Source organism: Protopterus annectens, chromosome 6.part0 (genome assembly GCF_019279795.1).
Source record: "Protopterus annectens isolate FY-2018-M chromosome 6.part0, PAN1.0, whole genome shotgun sequence".
Lineage (NCBI taxonomy): Eukaryota > Metazoa > Chordata > Ceratodontiformes > Protopteridae > Protopterus > Protopterus annectens.
Window position 1 is genome coordinate 724,734,817 of NC_056737.1, and position 19,940 is coordinate 724,754,756.

Consider the following 19,940-nt stretch of genomic DNA (forward strand, 5'->3'; position numbering starts at 1 on the left):
GGAGTCGGTAGCAGGCTGTGACTCTAAAATAGCGAGCGCCTCACTGAGATCCGGCAACTGGCTTAGGAGAAGCTTCGTCGTTTTTGGGCCTCGGTTGTTTTTCTTTATCTTTGCGTTTTTTGTAAACTCCGGTAGTCAGATGGCTATCAGACGACATTTCAGGATAATTAAACCCACGTCCAAAAAGGTTTAAAGCAAAATCATACAGACGCTTAATAGTGCGTTGGTCAAATCTAGCACAAAACCGACAACCAGTAACATTGTGATCAGGGCTTAGGCAAGGAATACAGTAAGAATGAAAATCCTTATGAGGTATTTGCTTTCCACAAGAAATACAATTATTAACTTTTTCTGACATCGGTCTGGAGCAAGAAAAAAGTTTCCCCAATGGGGTACTTAGCTTTATTGAAGACTCTGGATCTGAAACTCAAACACAAAAATCTCAGGAGTCGGCCGACAGGCACTTGCGAACTCCTTCTGCTTCGGGCACCGCGCGGCAAGAAAGACTGAAGAAAATGGCATCTGCTGCTTCTTTTATATCCCTGACGACCTGACGTGAGGGAAGGGGCGGACAGCAGCTGACACAGGACCCAAGACTTTGGAATCCAGGCCGGCTGAGGGCAACCTGCCAGAAGGATTACCCAAATGTAATGACTGCAACAGTTAAAAATGAAGAACATCCATAAATCAGACTACGGAGCCAAGCATGGACTAGAACATCTCTCGTTGATTGTCCCTGAGGAGGGATCAGGGCACAAAACTCGCTGCATCTGGTGTTGGAAGCAAGGCTGACCACATTTCTGGAAGTTCATGTTTGTCACTGAAGGGTTCTGAGACCACTTGTGAGGCATCAGAATAGTCCTGCTGAGTCTGTCCACTAGGATGTTTGACTTCCCCAGAATAAGAGTTGTCACTAGAAAATGGTTGGAAGAGCTCACCTATTGCCACAACCTCATGGCCTCTCGACATAAGGGGTAAAACTTTGCTCCTCCCCGCTTGTTGATTTACCAAACAACTGATATGTTGTCTGTCAGAACTGTAATGGTCCCTGTGGGAAAATAGGACAACTCTAGGAGTACCGCTCTCATCTCCAGGACATTTACATGCAAATTGGTCTCTAAAGGGGACCAGGTGCCTTGACTGTCTAACCCAGAAAATGCCCCCCCATCCAAGCTGAAAGACGTTCATGGTCACCATGGCCTTTAGGGGAACAAGGATAAAGGGGTGACCTTGTTCTAGAACCTGCGATTGAAGCCACTCATATGGTATGTTTCCATGAAAAGGAAAAAGACGAGTATTTCAATATTTCTGAGAGTAGTACCAGCTTTTGTGAAAAACAGTGGAGTTTTTCTGACCCAAGGACTTAAAAATTTCAAAAAAAGCCCACTTATGGAATCTGCTGCAAACTCAAGACAATGGTTGAATAATAATGCCAATATGGCTGTACAGGACTGCATGTTAAATTAAAGTGAATGAATCATCAGAATGACTCCTGGCTTTAATCAACAAACAGAAGCCACTCCAAAAAAGATAACAGACAAGTTGCTACAAAGCCATACACATCTGATATGGGGCATACTCTGAAGAACAGAGTACAGAAAATCAATTATGAAGAGTACTGTGCAAATTATATTGTGAATATCTAAAATTACAACACTTAAAGCCTAAAGCAGAAGCTTAACACAAGTACATTTATCACATATAATGGTTTTGGTGGAACATTCTATGCCACATTTCCTTGACTTAAACACAATTACACTTTAAAATAAAAATACACACTAATAAAAGAAAACAAATGCCCTTCATACTGACCAACCATAAGATTTTTAAACTTGTACAAAAAATATTAAGAGCTTTCGACCACCTCTCAGGCCCCATCAGAATAAACATTGCTGATTAAAAGTCTCTTATTTGAATGAATTACAAATAATTCAGTAATATGAAATAACCAATCAAAGAAAATAAAAACAATGAATTAATATACATCCTAATAACACACAAAATACTAATCAAAGTTCTTTATTAATATATAGTTAACTGATCCACTCTAATTTTAAAAACCCTGAATCACATTACAATTTATAGTTTACCTGCCTTCATATTCATAACACTTGCCAAATACACATTGTCATTAAGATGGGGGGTGGTATTCTGTTTAATTTGCAAGAATAATTCTCTGTATATTAATTTATTTTCCCAGCAAACCCCTTCTATGTACATTGTTTACATTTCCTAGATAAAAAACAAATTCTTCTTAAAATCATTGCATAAAATGTAGTACTTGTAAGATGCAGAAAAGTACATTTCAGGTGCACTGTACAGGACGTATTTTTTTAAACATTTATCATCATTGATTTTCTGTTACCAAGTATCCTGATCTAATGTCATATATTACTTGGGGATGCTACATAGAAAATATGTTGTAGCTTTTTTATCGAACATTTGCACTGCAAAAGAATGCTGCTAAACTGGACTAACCAGGTAACAAAATGATATAAACAACAACAAAACAAGTACCTTTGCTACCTTTATTATTGCAAATCTCAGATTTGAAGGTACATAAAAGCAAAGATTTTCCAAGACAGACCTTCAAAAGCAAGTTTAACAGATGTAAGAAAAAACAGAGTGGGATGACTTTGGATTTGATGCTTTAGGACTTCCACACCTTCTGATGCTCATTTTATACTCTTGCAGCACAAAGCACAACATATGCATGTGACGACTGGGGAGAGATGGGCGAAGGCTGCCAGCCTAGTCAAATAGAATTTGATATCTAAATCTATCAACTGTATAAATAAATGTAAAATACAGGCTTGTGTTTTTAAATGTAAGAAAACACTGTGAAATGTGGAACTGCAAAATATGTGACAACATTGCACTCCACTGGCCCAGTGAAGCATGTTGTATCCTTTCATGTTAGAATTTGGCCCGAGGGCGGCTGGATGAAGATTTCATGCCCATTGATGTTCATGTTCCACTGTTGCAGTCATTACATTTGGGTAATCTGCTACCAGGTTGCCCTCAGTCGGCCTGAATAACAAAGTCTTGGGTCCTGCGTCAGTTGCTGTCTTTTCTTCCATGATGTCAGGTCGCCAGGGGTATAAAACATGCAGCCGGCGCCATTTTATTCAGTCTTTCTTGCTGCGAGGTGCCCGAAGCAGAAGCAGTTCGCAAGTGCCGGTGGGCCGACTCCTGAAATTTTCGCATTCGAGTTTCAGAACCGAAGTCTTCAACTAAAGCCAAACACCCCGTTGGGTAAACTTTTTCTTGCTCCTTACTGATGTCAGTAAAAGTTAATTGCATTACTTGTGGGAAGCAAATACCTCATAAGGATTTTCATTTCTACTGTATTCCTTGCCTAGGCCCAGATCATAACGTGCCTTGCTGTCGGTTTTGTGCTAGATTTAACCAATGCACTATTAAGCGTCTGTATATTTTTGCTTCTAAATATTTTGGATCAAGATTTAATTACCCTGAAATGTCGTCAGTTAGCAATCCGACTACCGAAGTTCACAAAAAAACGCAAAGAAAGAGAGATCGTCGAGGTCCAAAACCGACAACGAAACTTCTCCTAAGCATGTCGCCTGTACCCAGTGAGGCACTTTCGCAGTGTCTGATACCCGCTACTTTTCAGTCGCAGGCCTCTACCAAGACTCTTGCAGAGTCCGGTATGCCACGAGATTCTCAGAGTATTGAACCCGTGGATGTCTCTCCCCTCAGATGGGTCTGGAGCCGCTGAGCAGGCACCAGCTTCTGAGGGTATTTTCAGGCTTCAACATCTTTATATAAAACCGACGCCAGCTTCAAAAACAAGATCAAACACATCTTCTTTGTCTAAAAAAACTACGCATGAGCCACATGCTCAGGGCCCTATGCCTAAAAAACAGATGATCAAAATAGCTGAGGACTTAATTACTTTGATCAAGGATTCCCACCCCCCACCGCCCTGCTAAGAGGCCTAGGCAAGGCACTGATTATGAATCTTCAAATCAGGTTTCCATTTCTTCTGATTCCTCTTCTGATCAGGAATTTTCTATTCCACCCTATGAGGATTCTGATGCAGAAGAATCCATCCCTATCTGCATCCCCTCCTGAGGATTACTCTTTTGGAGAAACCTTGCATACTTTAAGGGAACATTTTCACTGGGAGAGTCAGGATTTCTCTGAATCAAAAAAGAGGCTTAGGGATTTCCTTCTTCCTCAGCATAGGCCTTTGGCAATACCTCCTGTATTAGACATTGTTAATGATGTGTTTTCGGAATCAAGCATGGCTCCTGATTCCCTGCCTCGGGCTCCTAGTAAGCCAGACAGATATTACAGGGTTCCTGACTCCCACAAATTTCTATTAAAAAATCCTGCTGCTGATCCTCAGACTATCTCACAGGGTCCCAAAGGTGTGAAAGCCTCTACAGCCAAAACTTCTACCCCTTCTGATAGAGATTCCAGGGCACTGGATAGAGGGGAAAGAAGGTTTACATGTCTGCAACCTTGGCAATTAGGGCCTTAAACTGCCAGTTTCATATGCTTAAATATCAACAGCATGGTATGGGCTTATTGAAACATAAAATGATGTTGATTTCTGATTGTGTGGAAAATAAAGAATTACAGGAATTATCGCATTCAGCAGAACAGGTTCGAAAGCATACTTTGCAATGTGGTTTTGATTCCTTGGAGGCCTCTTGCAGGGCCGCAGTTACTGGATCTGTGATTAGAAGGCATGCCTGGCTCAAGGAGCAAAATCTGCCTGATCATGTTAAAACTAAACTGTTGGATGCCCCCTTGCAGCATGATACTCTGTTTGGTAATAAGGCAGAAGAGGTTTTAAAGAAAATGGAAGACAAAAATAAATCTATGAAACCGTAAAAGATTTCTTACAAGTGCAGCCACCCAGGTTCAGTAGGCACTGGCCTACTAAAAATTGGTCCTTTCCTGTCCAACAGAGCCACTCAAGGCAAATCCAGGCACACAAAAGGCTCTAGATACCAATCACAGGGTTCTTTACAGGTCAAAGCAATGGGGTGCCTTCACCTCCAAATCTGGAGGAAACAAAGAACAACCCTACAGTAAGCAGTCTCAATGACTTCACTCTACCCTCACCAAGCACTTATCTTTTAGCAGCCCCCTTGGGGGAAAAATTAGCACTTCATGCTCAAAATTGGCAGTTAATTACCCAGGACAAGTGGGTATTAAACATAGTATCCCTGGGGTACAGATTTCATTTCCATACATTGCCAATTTCAAACGATTGTCCAGATCTGCCACAAAATCAGTGGGCAGCTGCTCAGAAAGGGGCTATTCAACCAGTACCTGAAAAGGAAAAAGGACATGGTTTTTATTCAAGACTTTTCCTGGTACCCAGAAAAGACTATGCCTGGCGTCCTATACTGGACTTACCAATTTTGAACACGTTCCTGGACATTCCAAAATTCAAAATGCTGACTTTACAACAGCTACTGCCTATGCTGGGCAGAAACGCTTGGTTAGTGACTCTAGACTTAAGAGGCATACCTGCATATCCCAATAAGGGAATCGTGCAGAAGATACCTCTGCTTCAAGGCAGGTTTTTTGCATTACCAATTCTCTGCACTGCCCTTTGGCTTATCTACTGCACCCAGTGTCTTTACAAAGTGCCTGGCACCAGTAATTGCATTCTGCAGACAAAGAAGCATTCAAATTTATCCTTATCTGGATGACTGTCTCATTCAAGCAGAGGACAAGGACGCTCTTCTTCAACATCTGGCATTTGTAAAAAGGCTTCTAGCATGCCTAGGGTACACCATAAACAAAAAGAAATCACAACTGGTGCCCTCTCAAATAATTATATTCCTGGGTGCAAGCTTGAATACAACTGCCCAGATGGCTTACCTTACGCCAGACAAACAAAAGCAACTTGACAACATACTTCAAACAAATGGCAACAAAAACCCAATTATCTGCAAGACAAATTCTGCAGGCTTTGGGGTTCATGTCATCCTGCATTCGACTAATGCCATATGCGAGACTGCATATGAGGAAACTTCAATGGTACCTAAAAAGCTTATGGAGTCAGCATTGTCACAGTCTGAAAACAATGATTCCTCTCATTCCCTGCCTACAACAGGAGTTTCTTTGGTGGGCAGAGACATGTCTCCAAAAAGTACAGTTTTGTACCTACCATAAATGTAGATGTTCGAAGATCCACATTGCTGCAGTCCTTACTTATGGGTAGTCCGCTGTCCTCGGTCGGCCCGAATACCAAAGTATTAGGCTGACGTCGGTCATGGGCGCCTAGATCTGACATCAGAGCGTCAGGGTATAAAAGCGCATGTGAGATGAAGAACATCAAGGGACTATCATTCACTCTACCCCCTGCCACCGAAACCCTAACTACAGACACAGACTATGCTTGGGGGGCCCTCCTGGCAGGGAGATGCATTCAGGGCAAATGGAGTCCAAAACAAATGCATCTGCATATCATCCAGAAAGAGATGCTAGCTGTTCAGAATGCTCTGACAGCCTTCAAGGACTTACTTCATCCAGGACAACTACTGATAAAGACGGACACCACGGTTATGTGGTACATAAACAAGCAGGGGGGTATACACATTCCTACCCCCTTTGCAGACTAGCCATGGCATTGTGGAACACAGCTTTGACTTACCAAATACAGTATGGAAATGAAATCTGTATCCTTGGGATACTATGTTTAATACTCACTTGTCCTGGGTAATTAACTGTCAATTTTGAGCATGAAGTGCTAATTTTCCCCCCAAGGGGGCTGTCAAAAGATAAGTGGTTGGTGATGGTAGAGGGAAGTCACTGAGACTGCTTACTGTAGGGTTGTGCTTTGTTTTCTCCAGATTTGGAGGTAGAGGCACCCCATTGCTTTGATCTGTAAGAACCCTGTGATTGGTATCTAGAGCCTTTTGAGCATCTGAATTTGCCTTGTGAGGCTCTGTTGGACACAGGAAAGGACCAGTTTTTAGTAGGCCAGTGCTTACTGAATCTGGGTGGCCACACTTATTAGAAATCTTTTACAGTTTGCATAGATTTAGCTTCGTCTTCCATTTTCTTTAAAACATCTTCTGCCTTATTACCAAACAAAGTATCATGATGTAAAAGTGCATCCAGCAATTTAGCCTTAACATGATCAGGCAGATTTTGTTCCTTGAGCCAGGCATGCCTTCTAATCACAGATCCAGTAACTGCGGCCCTGCAAGAGGCCTCCAAGGAATCAAAGCCACACTGCAAAGTATGCTTTCCAACCTGTTCTGCTGCATGCAATAATTCCTGTAATTCTTTATTTTCCACACAATCAGAAATCATCATCATTTTCTGTTTCAATAAGCCCATAACATGCTGTTGATATTTAAGCATATGAAACTGGCAGTTTAAGGCCCTAATTGCCAAGGTTGCAGATGTATAAACCTTCTTTCCCCCTCTATCCAGCGCCCTGGAATCTCTATCAGAGGGGGTAGGATTTTTGGCTGTAGAGGCCTTTACACCTTTGGGACCCTGTGAGATAGTTTCAGGAGCAGGATTTTTGAATAAAAATTTGTGGGAGTCAGGAGCCCTGTAATATCCGTCTGGCTTACTAGGAGCTGGAGGTAGGGAATCGGGAGACATGCTTGATTCCGAAAACACATCAACAATGTCTAATACAGGAGGTATAGCCAAAGACCTAAGCTGAGGAAGAAGGAGGAACTCTCTAAGCCTCTTTTTTGATTCAGAGAAATCCTGACTCTCCCAATGAAAATGTTCCCTTAAAGTATGCAAGGTTTCTCCAAAAGAATAATCTTCAGGAGGAGATGCAGATGGAATGGATTCTTCTGAATCTGAATCCTCATAGGGTGGTATAGAAAATTCCTGATCAGAAGAGGAATCAGAAGAAATAGAAACTGGATCTGAAGGTTCATAATGAGTGTCTTGCCTAGGCCTCTTAGCAGGGCGGGGGGGTTGGGAACCCCTGATCAAGGTAATTAAGTCCTCAGCAATTTTGATCATCTGTTTTTTAGGCATAGGGGCCTGAGCACGTGGCTCATGCGTCTGTTTTTTAGACAGAGTTGTTTTTGAAGCTGGCATCGGCTTTATATAGAAATGTTGAGGCCTGAAAACACCATCAGAAGCCGATGCTTGCTCAGCGGCTCTGGACCCATCCGAAGGAGAGACATCCGCGGATTCAATACTCTGAGAATCTCACGGCATGCCAGAGTCCGCATGGGTCTCGGTAGAGGTCTGCAACTCAAATATGGTGGGTATCAGGGGCTGCAAAAGCACCTCACTGAGTACTGGCGAACTGGCAACTGGCTTAGAAGAAGCTTAGTCGGTTTTGGACCTCAAAGGTCTGTCTCTTTTTCTTTGTGTTTTTTGTGAACTCCAGTAGTCAGATTGCTATCCGACGACATTTCAGGATAATTAAATCTGGATCCAAAATATTTTGAAGCAAAAATATACAGATGCTTAATAGTGCGTTGGTTAAATCTAGCACAAAACCGACAGCAAGGCACGTTATGATCTGGGCCTAGGCAAGGAATACAGTACAAATGAAAATCCTTATGAGGTATTTGCTTCCCACAAGTAATGCAATTATTAACTTTTACTGACATCGGTAAGGAGCAAGAAAACGTTTCCCCAATGGGGTACTTAGCTTTAATTGAAGACTTTGGTTCTGAAAATTTCAGGAGTCGGACGACCGGCACTTGCAAACTGCTTCTGCTTCAGGCACCGCGCGGCAAGAAAGAATGAATAAAATGGTGTCGGCTGCATGTTTTAGACCCCTGACGACCTGACGTCATGGAAGAGGAGACAGCAACCGACGCAGGACCCAAGACTTTGTTATTCAGGCCGTCTGAGGGCAACCTGTCAGCAGATTACCCAAATGTAATGACTGCAACAGTGAAATACGAAGAACATCTCTTGGCGATTTCTGTGGTGTAGTAGATTTGTCTTGTGTTTTAATTATTTATTATTAAATATTTTTAAAACCTTCTACCTGTGGCTGCTTTGTGTAGTCTAGAGTACATTGCATATTTATATAGAGTTTATTGTAATAAGCCACTCTGATAAGCATTAGACTGTATAGTCATATTACCATTGGCTATTAATATTGCACAGTAATAATTGGACACCCTTTTAAGGATCTTTTAGTAGCTGATATTATTAACTGGGTGGTGGCAGTAATTACTACTGTACAGTCCAGGTAAAGGGGCACAGCTGGAGAATCTGCGTCAGCCTTTCCCTAGAGTGTCTGTCAAGTTGTAGAAATACTTATCTCAAAGTGTGTGTGTTGTGTCAGCTACTTGGGCAGGGACACGAAGCACTGGTTGGACATAGAGAGTACCCGAGGTTTTAGCTTGCCCAGTTAGGCTGGGACCTGGACCCTATAGCTGTGCCAGAGGGGAGTCTTATGGGGGACCTGGTGAGTAAGGGAGCAGCCAGCCCCAGACTGACTGTGATCTCTGTGTGCACTTAAGGGAAATTGTGCTTTACTGTGTGTATTAGTTATCCTTTCCTCCTCTAGGAGACGACCTCCCTGGTGTTAGTGGTGAAGACTGAGGCTCCTTGATTGCTGGGCCAGGGCACTGTCGTCACAATGCACATCAAATAAACTTGCATATATTTCTTCCAATATGTGCAGAAAGCATTACTCATGCAAAGGGCAGCTTAGCAGAAAGTAGCAAGTCTCATCACATTTCCTACTAGCTAGAATGAATGAAGTGTGTGTGTGTGTGTGTGTGTGTGTGTGTGTGTGTGTAATGCAGAAGGGAAAGAACAGAATTTAAGTTACATTTGTCTGGCAGTGAGTGGCAAATGTGGAGGCCAATAAATGCTGAGATCAAGAAAACAGCAGATCCTAGCGTTAATCTTGTGCATCACTAGCATGTCATCATGCAGTCTTGGTTTGAGTTCCTCAGTTTCCACCTACAGACTGCATGACCTTGAGCAAGTCGTTTAGAAAAACTACAGGGGAATTCCCCTGAGAAAAGCTTATCTGGTTTAGCAAATGAATAAAACAAAATACCAAACAAAAATTAGAAGTTATGTACTCACCATAACGTTCCATCTGAGTAGGTGTATTCATTTGTCTGCAACCTGTGGGTTATGGATCCGATATCGGATCCGAACCGGCATGGTTTTCCAGCTATGGATCCAAGCTCTCAGCTCCTCCCCTCACCCATAATGCCCTGCTCTACTCTCATGACCTCAGATCGAGTTTGCCAAAGCAACAATACCCTAAAAAGGGCAACAAGGAATATGCAGGAAACTGAAAAGGCCAGGGGGATAGGAGGGCGGGATGGTTGCAGACAAATGAATACACCTACTCAGATGGAACGTTATGGTGAGTACATAACTTCTAAATCTGAAGTAGGATATTCATTTGTCTGCAACCTGTGGGACAGAGTCCCCAGCTACCTGAATCTTGCGGGGCCAGCAGGGAAGGATAATCCGAGCACCGCTGAGCCAAAGGATGCTCTACCCTAGATGCAAGATCCAACTTATAGTGGGAAATAAATGTATGAGATGAAGCCCACGTGGCTGCTGCACAAATATCATCTAGAGGAATCCTAGCCTTGAAGGCTGCCGAGGTAGATACTGACCGGGTTGAATGGGCATGAACACCACTGGGTGCGGGCCTTCCTGACGCTTGATAAGCCAATAAAATACACTGTGAAATCCAGCGGGACAGAGAAACTTTAGAGATTGGCTTGCCCAAATTGAATTTTGCAAAGGAAATAAACAGCTGGTCGGATTGCCTATGACCAGCTGTCCTGTTGAGATAAAATCTAAGTTGCCTGTGAACATCTAGTGAATGTAGCTTATATTCACCTTTGTTTTCATATTTAGGGAAGAAAACAGGAGGTTAATGGATTGATTGATGTTTGCTTCAGAAGCGATTTTAGGAAGGAAGGACGGGTTGGTCCTGAGGGAGACACGGTCCGGATGAAATACCAAGTAAGGAGGTTTAGCTGATAAAGCTTGAAGTTCAGAAACTCTCTTGGCAGATGTAATGGCTACCAAAAAGGCTGTCTTGTAGGACAAGAATTTGAGATCCACAGAGCCGCGGGCTCGAAAGGGGGAGCGGTCAAGGCCTGTAGTACCAAAGAAAGGTCCCAAGGAGGAACTGCTTGTTTTATAGGGGGCCTGAGAAGAAAAGTACCTTTAAGAAATGTTTTACACAATTTGGCTGACATAAGAGGAATAGACTCTTGACCAATGTGATAGTGAGAAATTGCCGCCAGTTGAACTTTGACTGTGGAACTGCTGGCACCATCATTAAAGAGAGAGGTTAGAAAGTCAAGCACTACAGGGAGAGGAACCGTGAAGGGATTCAGGCCTTGCCGCTCCGCCCACACAGAGAAACGTTTCCATTTGCTTCGTAAACCTTTCTAGTGGATGGTTTATGAGCCGCCACCAAAATAGCCTTTACCGTGAAGAAATACCGAGTCCTTATCAAGAGTGGAACTGGAGCAGCCAAGCGGTCAGCTTCAGGTTGTCCAGGTTCGGAGGAGGAATGCAGGATGGATGGGATATCAGATCCGGGATGGGATCTAGAATCCAAGGAGGATTCACCGAGTGAGACCTTAGGAAGGGGAACCAGATCTGTCGAGGCCAGAATGGAGCAATGAGAATCATTCTGCAACCCACCCGAGAGGCTTTCTGAAGGACTTGCAGCATCAGAGGCAAGGGTGGATAGGCATACAGAAGACCGGGTGGCCAAGCATGCACCAGAGCGTCTCTTGGGGTACCTCCAGGAGGAGGTATTAGAGCGAAAAAACTGTCGCACTTGGTGTTTGAGGGAGAAGCAAAAAGATCGCATGAAGGGGTTCCCCACCGTGCGAATATGCGTTCCGCTACTTGACAATTGAGAGACCACTCGTAAGGGGACAGAATGGTGCGACTGAGCTTGTCCGCTAGGATGTTGGACCGACCGAAATGCGTTGCTATGAGAAAGCGATTGGTGGAGATTGCCCATTCCCAAACTCTCATGGCCTCTCGACAAAGAGGGTAAGACCTTGTTCCCCTTGCTTGTTGATGTACCAGACAACAGACATGTTGTCCGATTGAATTGCAATTGTTCCCAAGGGAAGAAAGTCCTGAAGTGCTAGCAACGCTAAGAGCACTGCTCTCATCTCTAGAACATTGATATGCAGAAAGGTCTCTGAATCGCTCCACGTGCCTTGGACTGTCCGCCCGCAGTGCCCCCACCCGAGGCGGAGGCGTCCGTGGTCACCGTGGCGAGAGGGGAGAAGCACAAAATGGGCGACCTTCGTGGAGATCCGGGAGTGGAGCCACCACAAGAGGGACCGCTTGCAAGCCTTGCTGATCGCTATGGGATGATGCATGGGGAGAGCAAGGTATGACCACTGTACTAAGAGCGTCCACTGAAGAATGCGATATTGAGCCTGGCAAGAGGAAGAAGTGCTATAGCCAAGCCATGGACCCTAGAGCCCTCAGGACCAACTCCGCTGGAACAGAACTTGAATGGAGAATGGCCCGCACCTGGAGCTGCAGATTTAGAACTCTGTCCGCAGTGAGGAAGGCTCAGAACTCCTTGTGTCTAGTCTGGCCCCTATGAAATCTAAGAGCTGTGTGGGCCAGGTTGGACTTCTTTGTATTTATTGTGATGCCCAGAAATGGAGCAAGATGGAGAAAGGAGTCTCGCCAAGAGAAGTAGATGCCTTGTTGGGGCGGTAAGAAGCCAGTCGTCCAGGTAGGGAAAGACCTGCACCCCTGAAGCCTCAGGTGGGCCGCTACCACTGCTAGTACTTTGGTGAACACCCTGGGGCTGTGGTGAGACCAAAGGGAAGGACCCGAACTGGTAGTGACTGGCTCCCAGCCGAAGCGGAGAAACCTCCTGAGCGCCTGTCCATCAGGATGTGGTAGTACGCGTCCTTGAGATCTATCAAGCACATCCAGTGATTTTCTCCCAGAAGGGGAGAATAGATTGCAGAGTGACCATTCGAATTTTTCTTTGGGGACTGCCAGATTCAAGAGAGAGAGGTCTAGGATTGGTCTTAGTTCCCCGCCTTTTTGGCACTAAAAGAATCTGGAGTAGAACCCTGATCCGATCTGGTCTGGGGAACGGGCTGGATGGCTCTTTTCTTTAGCCGATGGCCAATTTCTGCCAAAGCGGCCTCCCGTGGGCCGGGTGGTACGCCTGGGAGGGACTTCATCTTTGGAAGGTGAAGGAAAGGAATGCAATATCCCTGGATATGATTTGGAGAACCCAGCGGTCCGATGTTATGGCCTCCCATGCCGCTAGGTGCCCCGAACGTCCCCGACTGCCTCCAGAGTAGAGCAGTCGGGCAACCCTCAGGGTTGCTGCGCGGCCGTTCAGAGAAAGGTTCCTGGACCCGAAGTTTCTGGGAGCCCCTCTGCCTCTAGGGCGGCGTCCTCCCTGTCCTCCTCTGCCACGGAAGGACTGGTTGACCGGAGCAGGCTGGGACTGCTGCGACTTCGAACCACATCTTCTTCTGACCCTTTTGGTTCCTAGAATAGGGCCTCTGGGGTGCAGAGAAGCGGATTCGACGGCAGACAGCGTCTTCCCGTCCTTCTCGCCTGGGTCAACGCCTCGAACGGTCTTGCCAAACAGAGCAGAACCATCAAAGGGCGTCGCAAACGCTTTGAAGGGCTCAGAAAAATCGACGGAGCCAGGCCTGACGCCTAGTGACCAGTCCTGTCCCGCAGCTCTAGCGGCGCCTCCGTTGCATGGGAGAGTAGCCGATAGAAGTATTTGTAACTGACCTAAGAGTGGCCATTTTGGTGGAGTGCAGAACTCTGTCCTCCTCCGAAATGGACTCAGGGGATGCAGCGATTCCTTAATAAGATCTCGCTGCATCCGAATAACGTGTGCCAAATAGTTCAGCGCCCTTACCGAGAAGGTCGCCGAACTGAACATCCGCTTCCCCAAGCGGTCCATCATCCGAGACTCCTTGCTCGGTGGGTGGACTGAGGGACTCTCTTGAGCCAGTTCCCTCTTTGTGGCCGCCATCAACATGGCATCTACAGGAGGCCCCTTACTCCAATGGGTCCGGTCGGATGGCGGGCTAAGGATCCTATCCGGTCTTTTGGGAATTGGCTCCACGGTGTCCGGTTCCTTCCACGCCCTGGTGGTAATAAGGTCCACCAGGGGTCGGCAGGGGGACACCCAAGAGGTAGACGGGCCCGCTTCAAATGCCTCCAAGAACACGGACTCGTCCGAGGAAGACTTGGGGCAGACCACCCCCTTATACGGAGTATTTCCATGATGTCTCCAAAGGAGACATCCTCGGGGGGTGACCGTGGGGAGCCTTCCCCTTCCTCCAAGTCCGTGTCTTCAGTGAGAGACTCGGGGAGTCAATGTGCCTCCTTTTGACGTATGCTTGCGAGGGCCTCCTCTGGGGGCTGTCAGAGGAGTCCTCGCAGCAGCAATTTGCTCCAGAGGAGCAACTTGGGGCACAGAAACGGGCTGTCCCAGGGGCCGGATGGTGGAAGCCTGGCCCAGTGCAGAGGGAGCGGGATGGAGCCGGGCAAGTGCCGGGGTCCGGAGACCTCAACAGAGCCCTCTCCACTACATCAAAGGCCGAAGGGAGCCGACCACCAAAGGATCCGACAATCGGCTCCCCTCGGATCCGAAGAGTGGATCGAGCCGGCGCCAAGCACTCGGATCCGGGACAGTGCGCTCCGACACAGACGGCGCCGGGAGCACTGATCCCCGGATCCGGCTCGGATCCAGGCTCCGAGATCGGGTCCGACGCACTCGAGGGCAGGGTCGGGTCCGGTACCAAGTACTATCGGCTCCGACCTTCCCCGCCCGGCTGCTCGGCTCCAGCTGCTCCGAACCCGGATAGCGGGTCGGAGAAGGAGCAATAGGCTTAAAAGGGTGTTGAGCTCCCCGAGGGGAGGCAAGAGCACTCCCATCTGCATCTGGGCCTGGATGAACCTTCTCATCATCCGTCCAGATCAGCATCAGAAAGGCTATGGGTAGATCTCGAAGAGGCTACCGAGGTAGGCCTGGAGTGCCTCCTCGATAGCCTCGACGGAGATCGGGTCTCCTCCTCCTCAGGACCCGTGAAAAGCACACAGGGGACCGGAGCCGAGAAGGAGGAGACCTAACCGTAACGGAGCCGGGAGAAGCCAGCTTGGCTGGCGGGGCCGAAACAGAGGTCTCGGCCCGCCGCTTGTGGTGCTTCTCCTCCGTCCTTTAGCAGCATCCCTCTCCTCTCCAGAAGCGGGAGTTTGAGTCCCAGGAGCAGGAGGGGTGCCACAGGGGAACAACTGCAGCCGCAGGAGTCCCGAAGGAGCGGAGGCGGAGCCGAGTCTGGCGGTAAAAGACCCGCCAAGACCAGCTTGGACCTCCGCTCCTCAGTGCCCTGGGGTTGAACCCTGCACAAATGGAACAACCAGATGTGAGGTGTTCAACCCCAAGACATAACACACGAGTGTGGCCATCAGCGGAGAGCTTATGGCCACACTCGAGTATTTCGAAAATATAGATTTAGGCTGGTCAGCCATAATCTATAATCCAGCAAAAGTTACAGAAAGTAACTTAAAACAAAAGACACACAGGCCTACACACACACTACAACAGCGAGGGAGGGAATAAAAATTACTTACTTTAACTTAAAATAAACTCAAAATACACTATAATAAAGGGAAACCTAAACTTTCACACAAATTCAGTCAAAAACCAAAAAATTCTCTGTTTTTTTACAAGAAAAAGAGTTCACTTAGCTGAGAGCTATGTACCCAAATCCAGTCACCAGCGCGGCAAACGAGATCTGAGGTCATGAGGGTAGAGCAGGGCATTATGGGTGAGGGGAGGAGCTGAGAGCTTGGATCCATAGCTGGAAAACCATGCCGGTTCGGATCCGATATCGGATCCATAACCCACAGGTTGCAGACAAATGAATATCCTACTTCAGATCAAATACTGCTTTGCAGCCCTAATGTTCCCTTCTTTTCTTTTTTTTTTAACTTGGCATGATCAAGAGTACCTGTGTAAAATTTGTACTACAGCACAATGCTGTAGTACTCAAGATATTCATACTGCTTATATCAAAAGGTGCCAAAAACTGTTTCATCTGAATTACATTTAACACAAGATGTGCAGTTTAACAAAAAATAAGGATTACAGAGTAAGCAGTGTCTTACCTGGTCAGCAATCTTCCACACACGGACAAATCCATCACAGCTTGCTGAAGCCTTCACAAAAACAAAGACATTACTAGGACAGAAAAATTTTTAAAAAGTAATTCAACAGTTACCTATACTTGAAAAATAACTTGGTGTCCATTAACTATTCCAACCAAAAACACACACTTTACCAACACTAAAGGAGAAAATATGAATACATTGGACCAACAAAATATATACATCTAAGCACATGCATGTATACAGCTATCTGTGATGTTTATTACTAAAGATGTGATAAATACCTATCCAGATTTTTCACTTTCAAATTGAGTAAAAATTGACCCAAGAAGATTCAAGTAGATTAGGGCATCTATCTGCTCCCACCAATAATCCAAGTCTGAATAGCAGGCTGGATGCAAGAGTTCTTTGGAGGGGTGGGGGGGTTGACGAAAGCAAACACCCATCACAGGAAGAATGGGGATGACTGACCATTGGAATAAGGGCTGCATTATTCCAAGAGTCAAGATAGACCAAGCTGTTCAAGGAAGGACATATGATAGCAGAAGGGCATTATCAACTGATAAAAAATGCAGGCTTGGAGATGATAATGGCACCACAGAAAATAAGAGTCTGCTGGCCAGTTTTCGCGCGCACACACACACACACACACACACACAAATACGTTCATTGCACATTCATATATACAAAGCAAATGATAAATACAATATGGAAGCTAAAATGAGAGGTGACCTGAAGTGGAGGTGTACTGAATCAAAAACAGTGGCTAAAATGAACTAAATTTATGAGCAAATAGAGAACACTTGCTGGTCCTCAGCTAATCTTTGAAAGTTTCTTCTGTAGTGCATAGAAGAATCAGATTAACTCATGTAGTCCCAAGATAATGGGCACAGACATGAGTACTATTCACTTCCCAATTCTTGATCTCTGTTTAAAGTACAATTCTCTTACAAGAAAGTGCATTAAATATATATTTAAATTATATATATATATATATATATATATATATATATATTACACATATGATAAACTTGTTTGTTTGCAAATACTGCATCTACAATTTCATAAAGTAACTTAGATATTAACAGTTTGGAGGGTAGGTGTAAAGCATACGCTGTAAATAGTCCACAGACATCAAATGATACTGCCAGTCCTCACATCCGCCACACCATATTTTAAGTGGTCTTCTACCAGAAGTAGAATATTTGAGTAGAATCACAAGCAAGAACCCAAAATTACCTCAATAAAGGGGCAGAAGAGATTAAGGGCAATACAACCTAAAGCACAGTCTTCCTTAGCAATGCTTTATTCTTGGAGTTAAGGACCAAAGTATAGTGCCTGGTGATTGAGTAGAATGATACCTAAGCAGTTGCACCCTATCCCCTCCTACCCAAAGTAGCATACTTTTCAATATAGTAGCCAACTGGCTTTCTGACGAGCTGTACCCTCTTTACCAAGAGTAAAGGCTATAAAGATTTTTTTATGCTCATGAACTTTCTGGAAAAATGGCACCTAACAGCTATGAAAATGTGAAGTTTAGAGTATGCAACTTTTTCCATTCTTAGCCCTCAGACAACATGCTGAAAACATGAATGGACTGGTGTAAGGGACCTCAAAGAAAAAAAGATTTTCAGAAGTAAACATGAATTTCTCCTGTACAAAGAAAGCCCTTTCAGAAGTCAGGTGGGGTTCTTTGCCTGTAAGAACCTATAGTTCTGAAATTCACTCAGCTGAAAAAGCAATGACTGTCAAAAAACGTATCTTCCAGTGCATAAACTTCAGACTTGCTGAACCAGCCAAATGGAAAGATGTGAGGACATCTTAGTACTGCAAGTTCCACAGAGGGTGGGATTCTTCACTGGGTGACGAAACTAAAGTCACTTTCAAAAACTGTGCATCTAAACTCGAGACAGAATTCTGCTTCCACCAAAATATGCAAAACCAACAAGGACAAACCCTGAGACTACAATACTCTATGGCCCAGTTTAAAGACTCAAACAGAAGTAAACCTAAAAGTTAGTGATACGAAGGAGAAACTATCATCTCTCTTATGCCCTTGTGGAAACATTTTTTCAGTAAGTTTTCTAAGTAGCACAGTTTTAAGTATTTTCTAGTAGCCTTTAGGACCTCAAAAAGCTCATTTTGAAAATATTGGGTTTGGACTGGAAACAAGCCCTCAGGAGTAGACTGTCATCTTTGTTTGTACCTTTTGTGTCACCATAGATTTATCACAAAAAATATCCCCGGGGACAGTTTTTAAGATTAAGAAGAATTTGCTCAGATGAAACAAATTATAATGTTAAGGCAGATGAACATGCAAAAGATTTTTACAGAGGCTAAGACAGGTTTTCACAACAAGTACTTGGATTAATTTCCCAGTACTGACAACTGCAATGCAGCATAAGAAAGGGTACTGCACTCCTGAGTGTGTCATCCTTTGAACAAGAAGTTAGACAGATCCCATCTGCCTGAGCTGGTGATAGCTCGGGTGGATGTAAAGATATCACAGCACTTATAAAAGAGTAGGAAAGTTCTCCACTGCCTTGGACAAATTTCCCCTAATCTATATGATCACTACCTCTGGTCATTCCTGAAAAGAATGCACTTGCCTTGTTGGACTACCCCAAACAACAAAGAGTAAATAAATAAAAAATAATAAAAAAAATTGCATTAAAGTGTAGAAGTCTGGTTGACAAGTTGGCTAGACAAACAATTTGTTCTTATAAACAATGGTCAAAAGAGAAATGTGTTTGATTTATTGCTAGTAACGAGCAATGGAGAAAATGTAAATGTGTCTATGGATGTTGTTAGCATTCAGATATCTTAAGTGACAATGAGGTAAAAACAGTGAAAAAGAGTTTATAAATCTCTCAACCAGTGTAAAAAGCACCACCAAATGATATATTATAAAGTAGTTTCCCATTGTGGGGATTGCTGTTATTGTAGGTTTATTATCAAAAAATACACAGATTACTCTGGTAAGTGAATGGGTTGTATATATGGTTATATTCTGTCGCTCTGTTTTTATGTATGGAAGATAACTAGAATGCTGAAACAGGATGATGGAGCATTGCATTGATATCAGGTAACGCCCTGAAAGAAATGCATTAAATAAACGTTCCCTTAAGCATAGAGGAGTTAGATTTTGTCAGTAGGTTTAGAAAGATTGGTTACACGTATGAATAATAAAATGGATGGCAAGAAAGAACAAAATATCACTCTAGATGCTTTACTTTCAACAGGGTTGAATAAATATTGTTGAATTTGTTGGCAATACACAAAGCTTTGTATGAATGTAATTTCTAAAATGGACACTAGATGTCCGCAAAGAATCAAATGATATTTTTTAAATCAAGTCTAAATATTGATGTTGTGTTATGTCCCCATCAACTTGAGTTCAAGTCTTGGTAACTTGATAGACTTGTGTCTTTTGGCTTTTCCTGGTTAGGGGTCGCCACAGCGGAACTCTGATCCGCTAATGATTGGCAGTTGAACTTGATAAACTAAAAAATTAAAAAGGATTCGGTTCTGTGCTAGTCTAATGAGATCCTCCAATGTCCAACCCGTCATCGTATCGCTCCATCTCACTGGGGTCTTCCTCTGCACCTTGTATCCTCAATCTTTCCAATCATAATATCCATTTCTGCACCTTGTCCCCTAATCTTTCCAATCATAATATCTATTTCCAGTGATCTTTCCTTTCGAAATGTGTGACAAAAATACAACAAATGCAGTTTCATTATTTGTGTTTCAAGTGTTATTTTCAGTTTAATTTCCCCTGTGGTCGACTTTATTGGTCCGTCTTGCTGTCCATGGCATGGGCAGGG

At 44.3% G+C, this 19,940-nt stretch overlaps 1 protein-coding gene across 3 annotated transcripts in view; it reads right to left on the minus strand.

Annotated features, from left to right (window-relative positions):
- WDHD1 (WD repeat and HMG-box DNA binding protein 1) overlaps nucleotides 1-19,940 on the minus strand; it is a 2,322,801-nt gene that overhangs the window by 1,631,738 nt on the left and 671,123 nt on the right. For all 3 annotated transcript variants that reach the window (XM_044074408.1, XM_044074407.1, XM_044074406.1), the window contains exon 6: nucleotides 16,114-16,164. In XM_044074408.1, coding sequence (XP_043930343.1) covers nucleotides 16,114-16,164 — 51 coding nt within the window. The remainder of the gene's footprint in view (nucleotides 1-16,113; nucleotides 16,165-19,940) is intronic.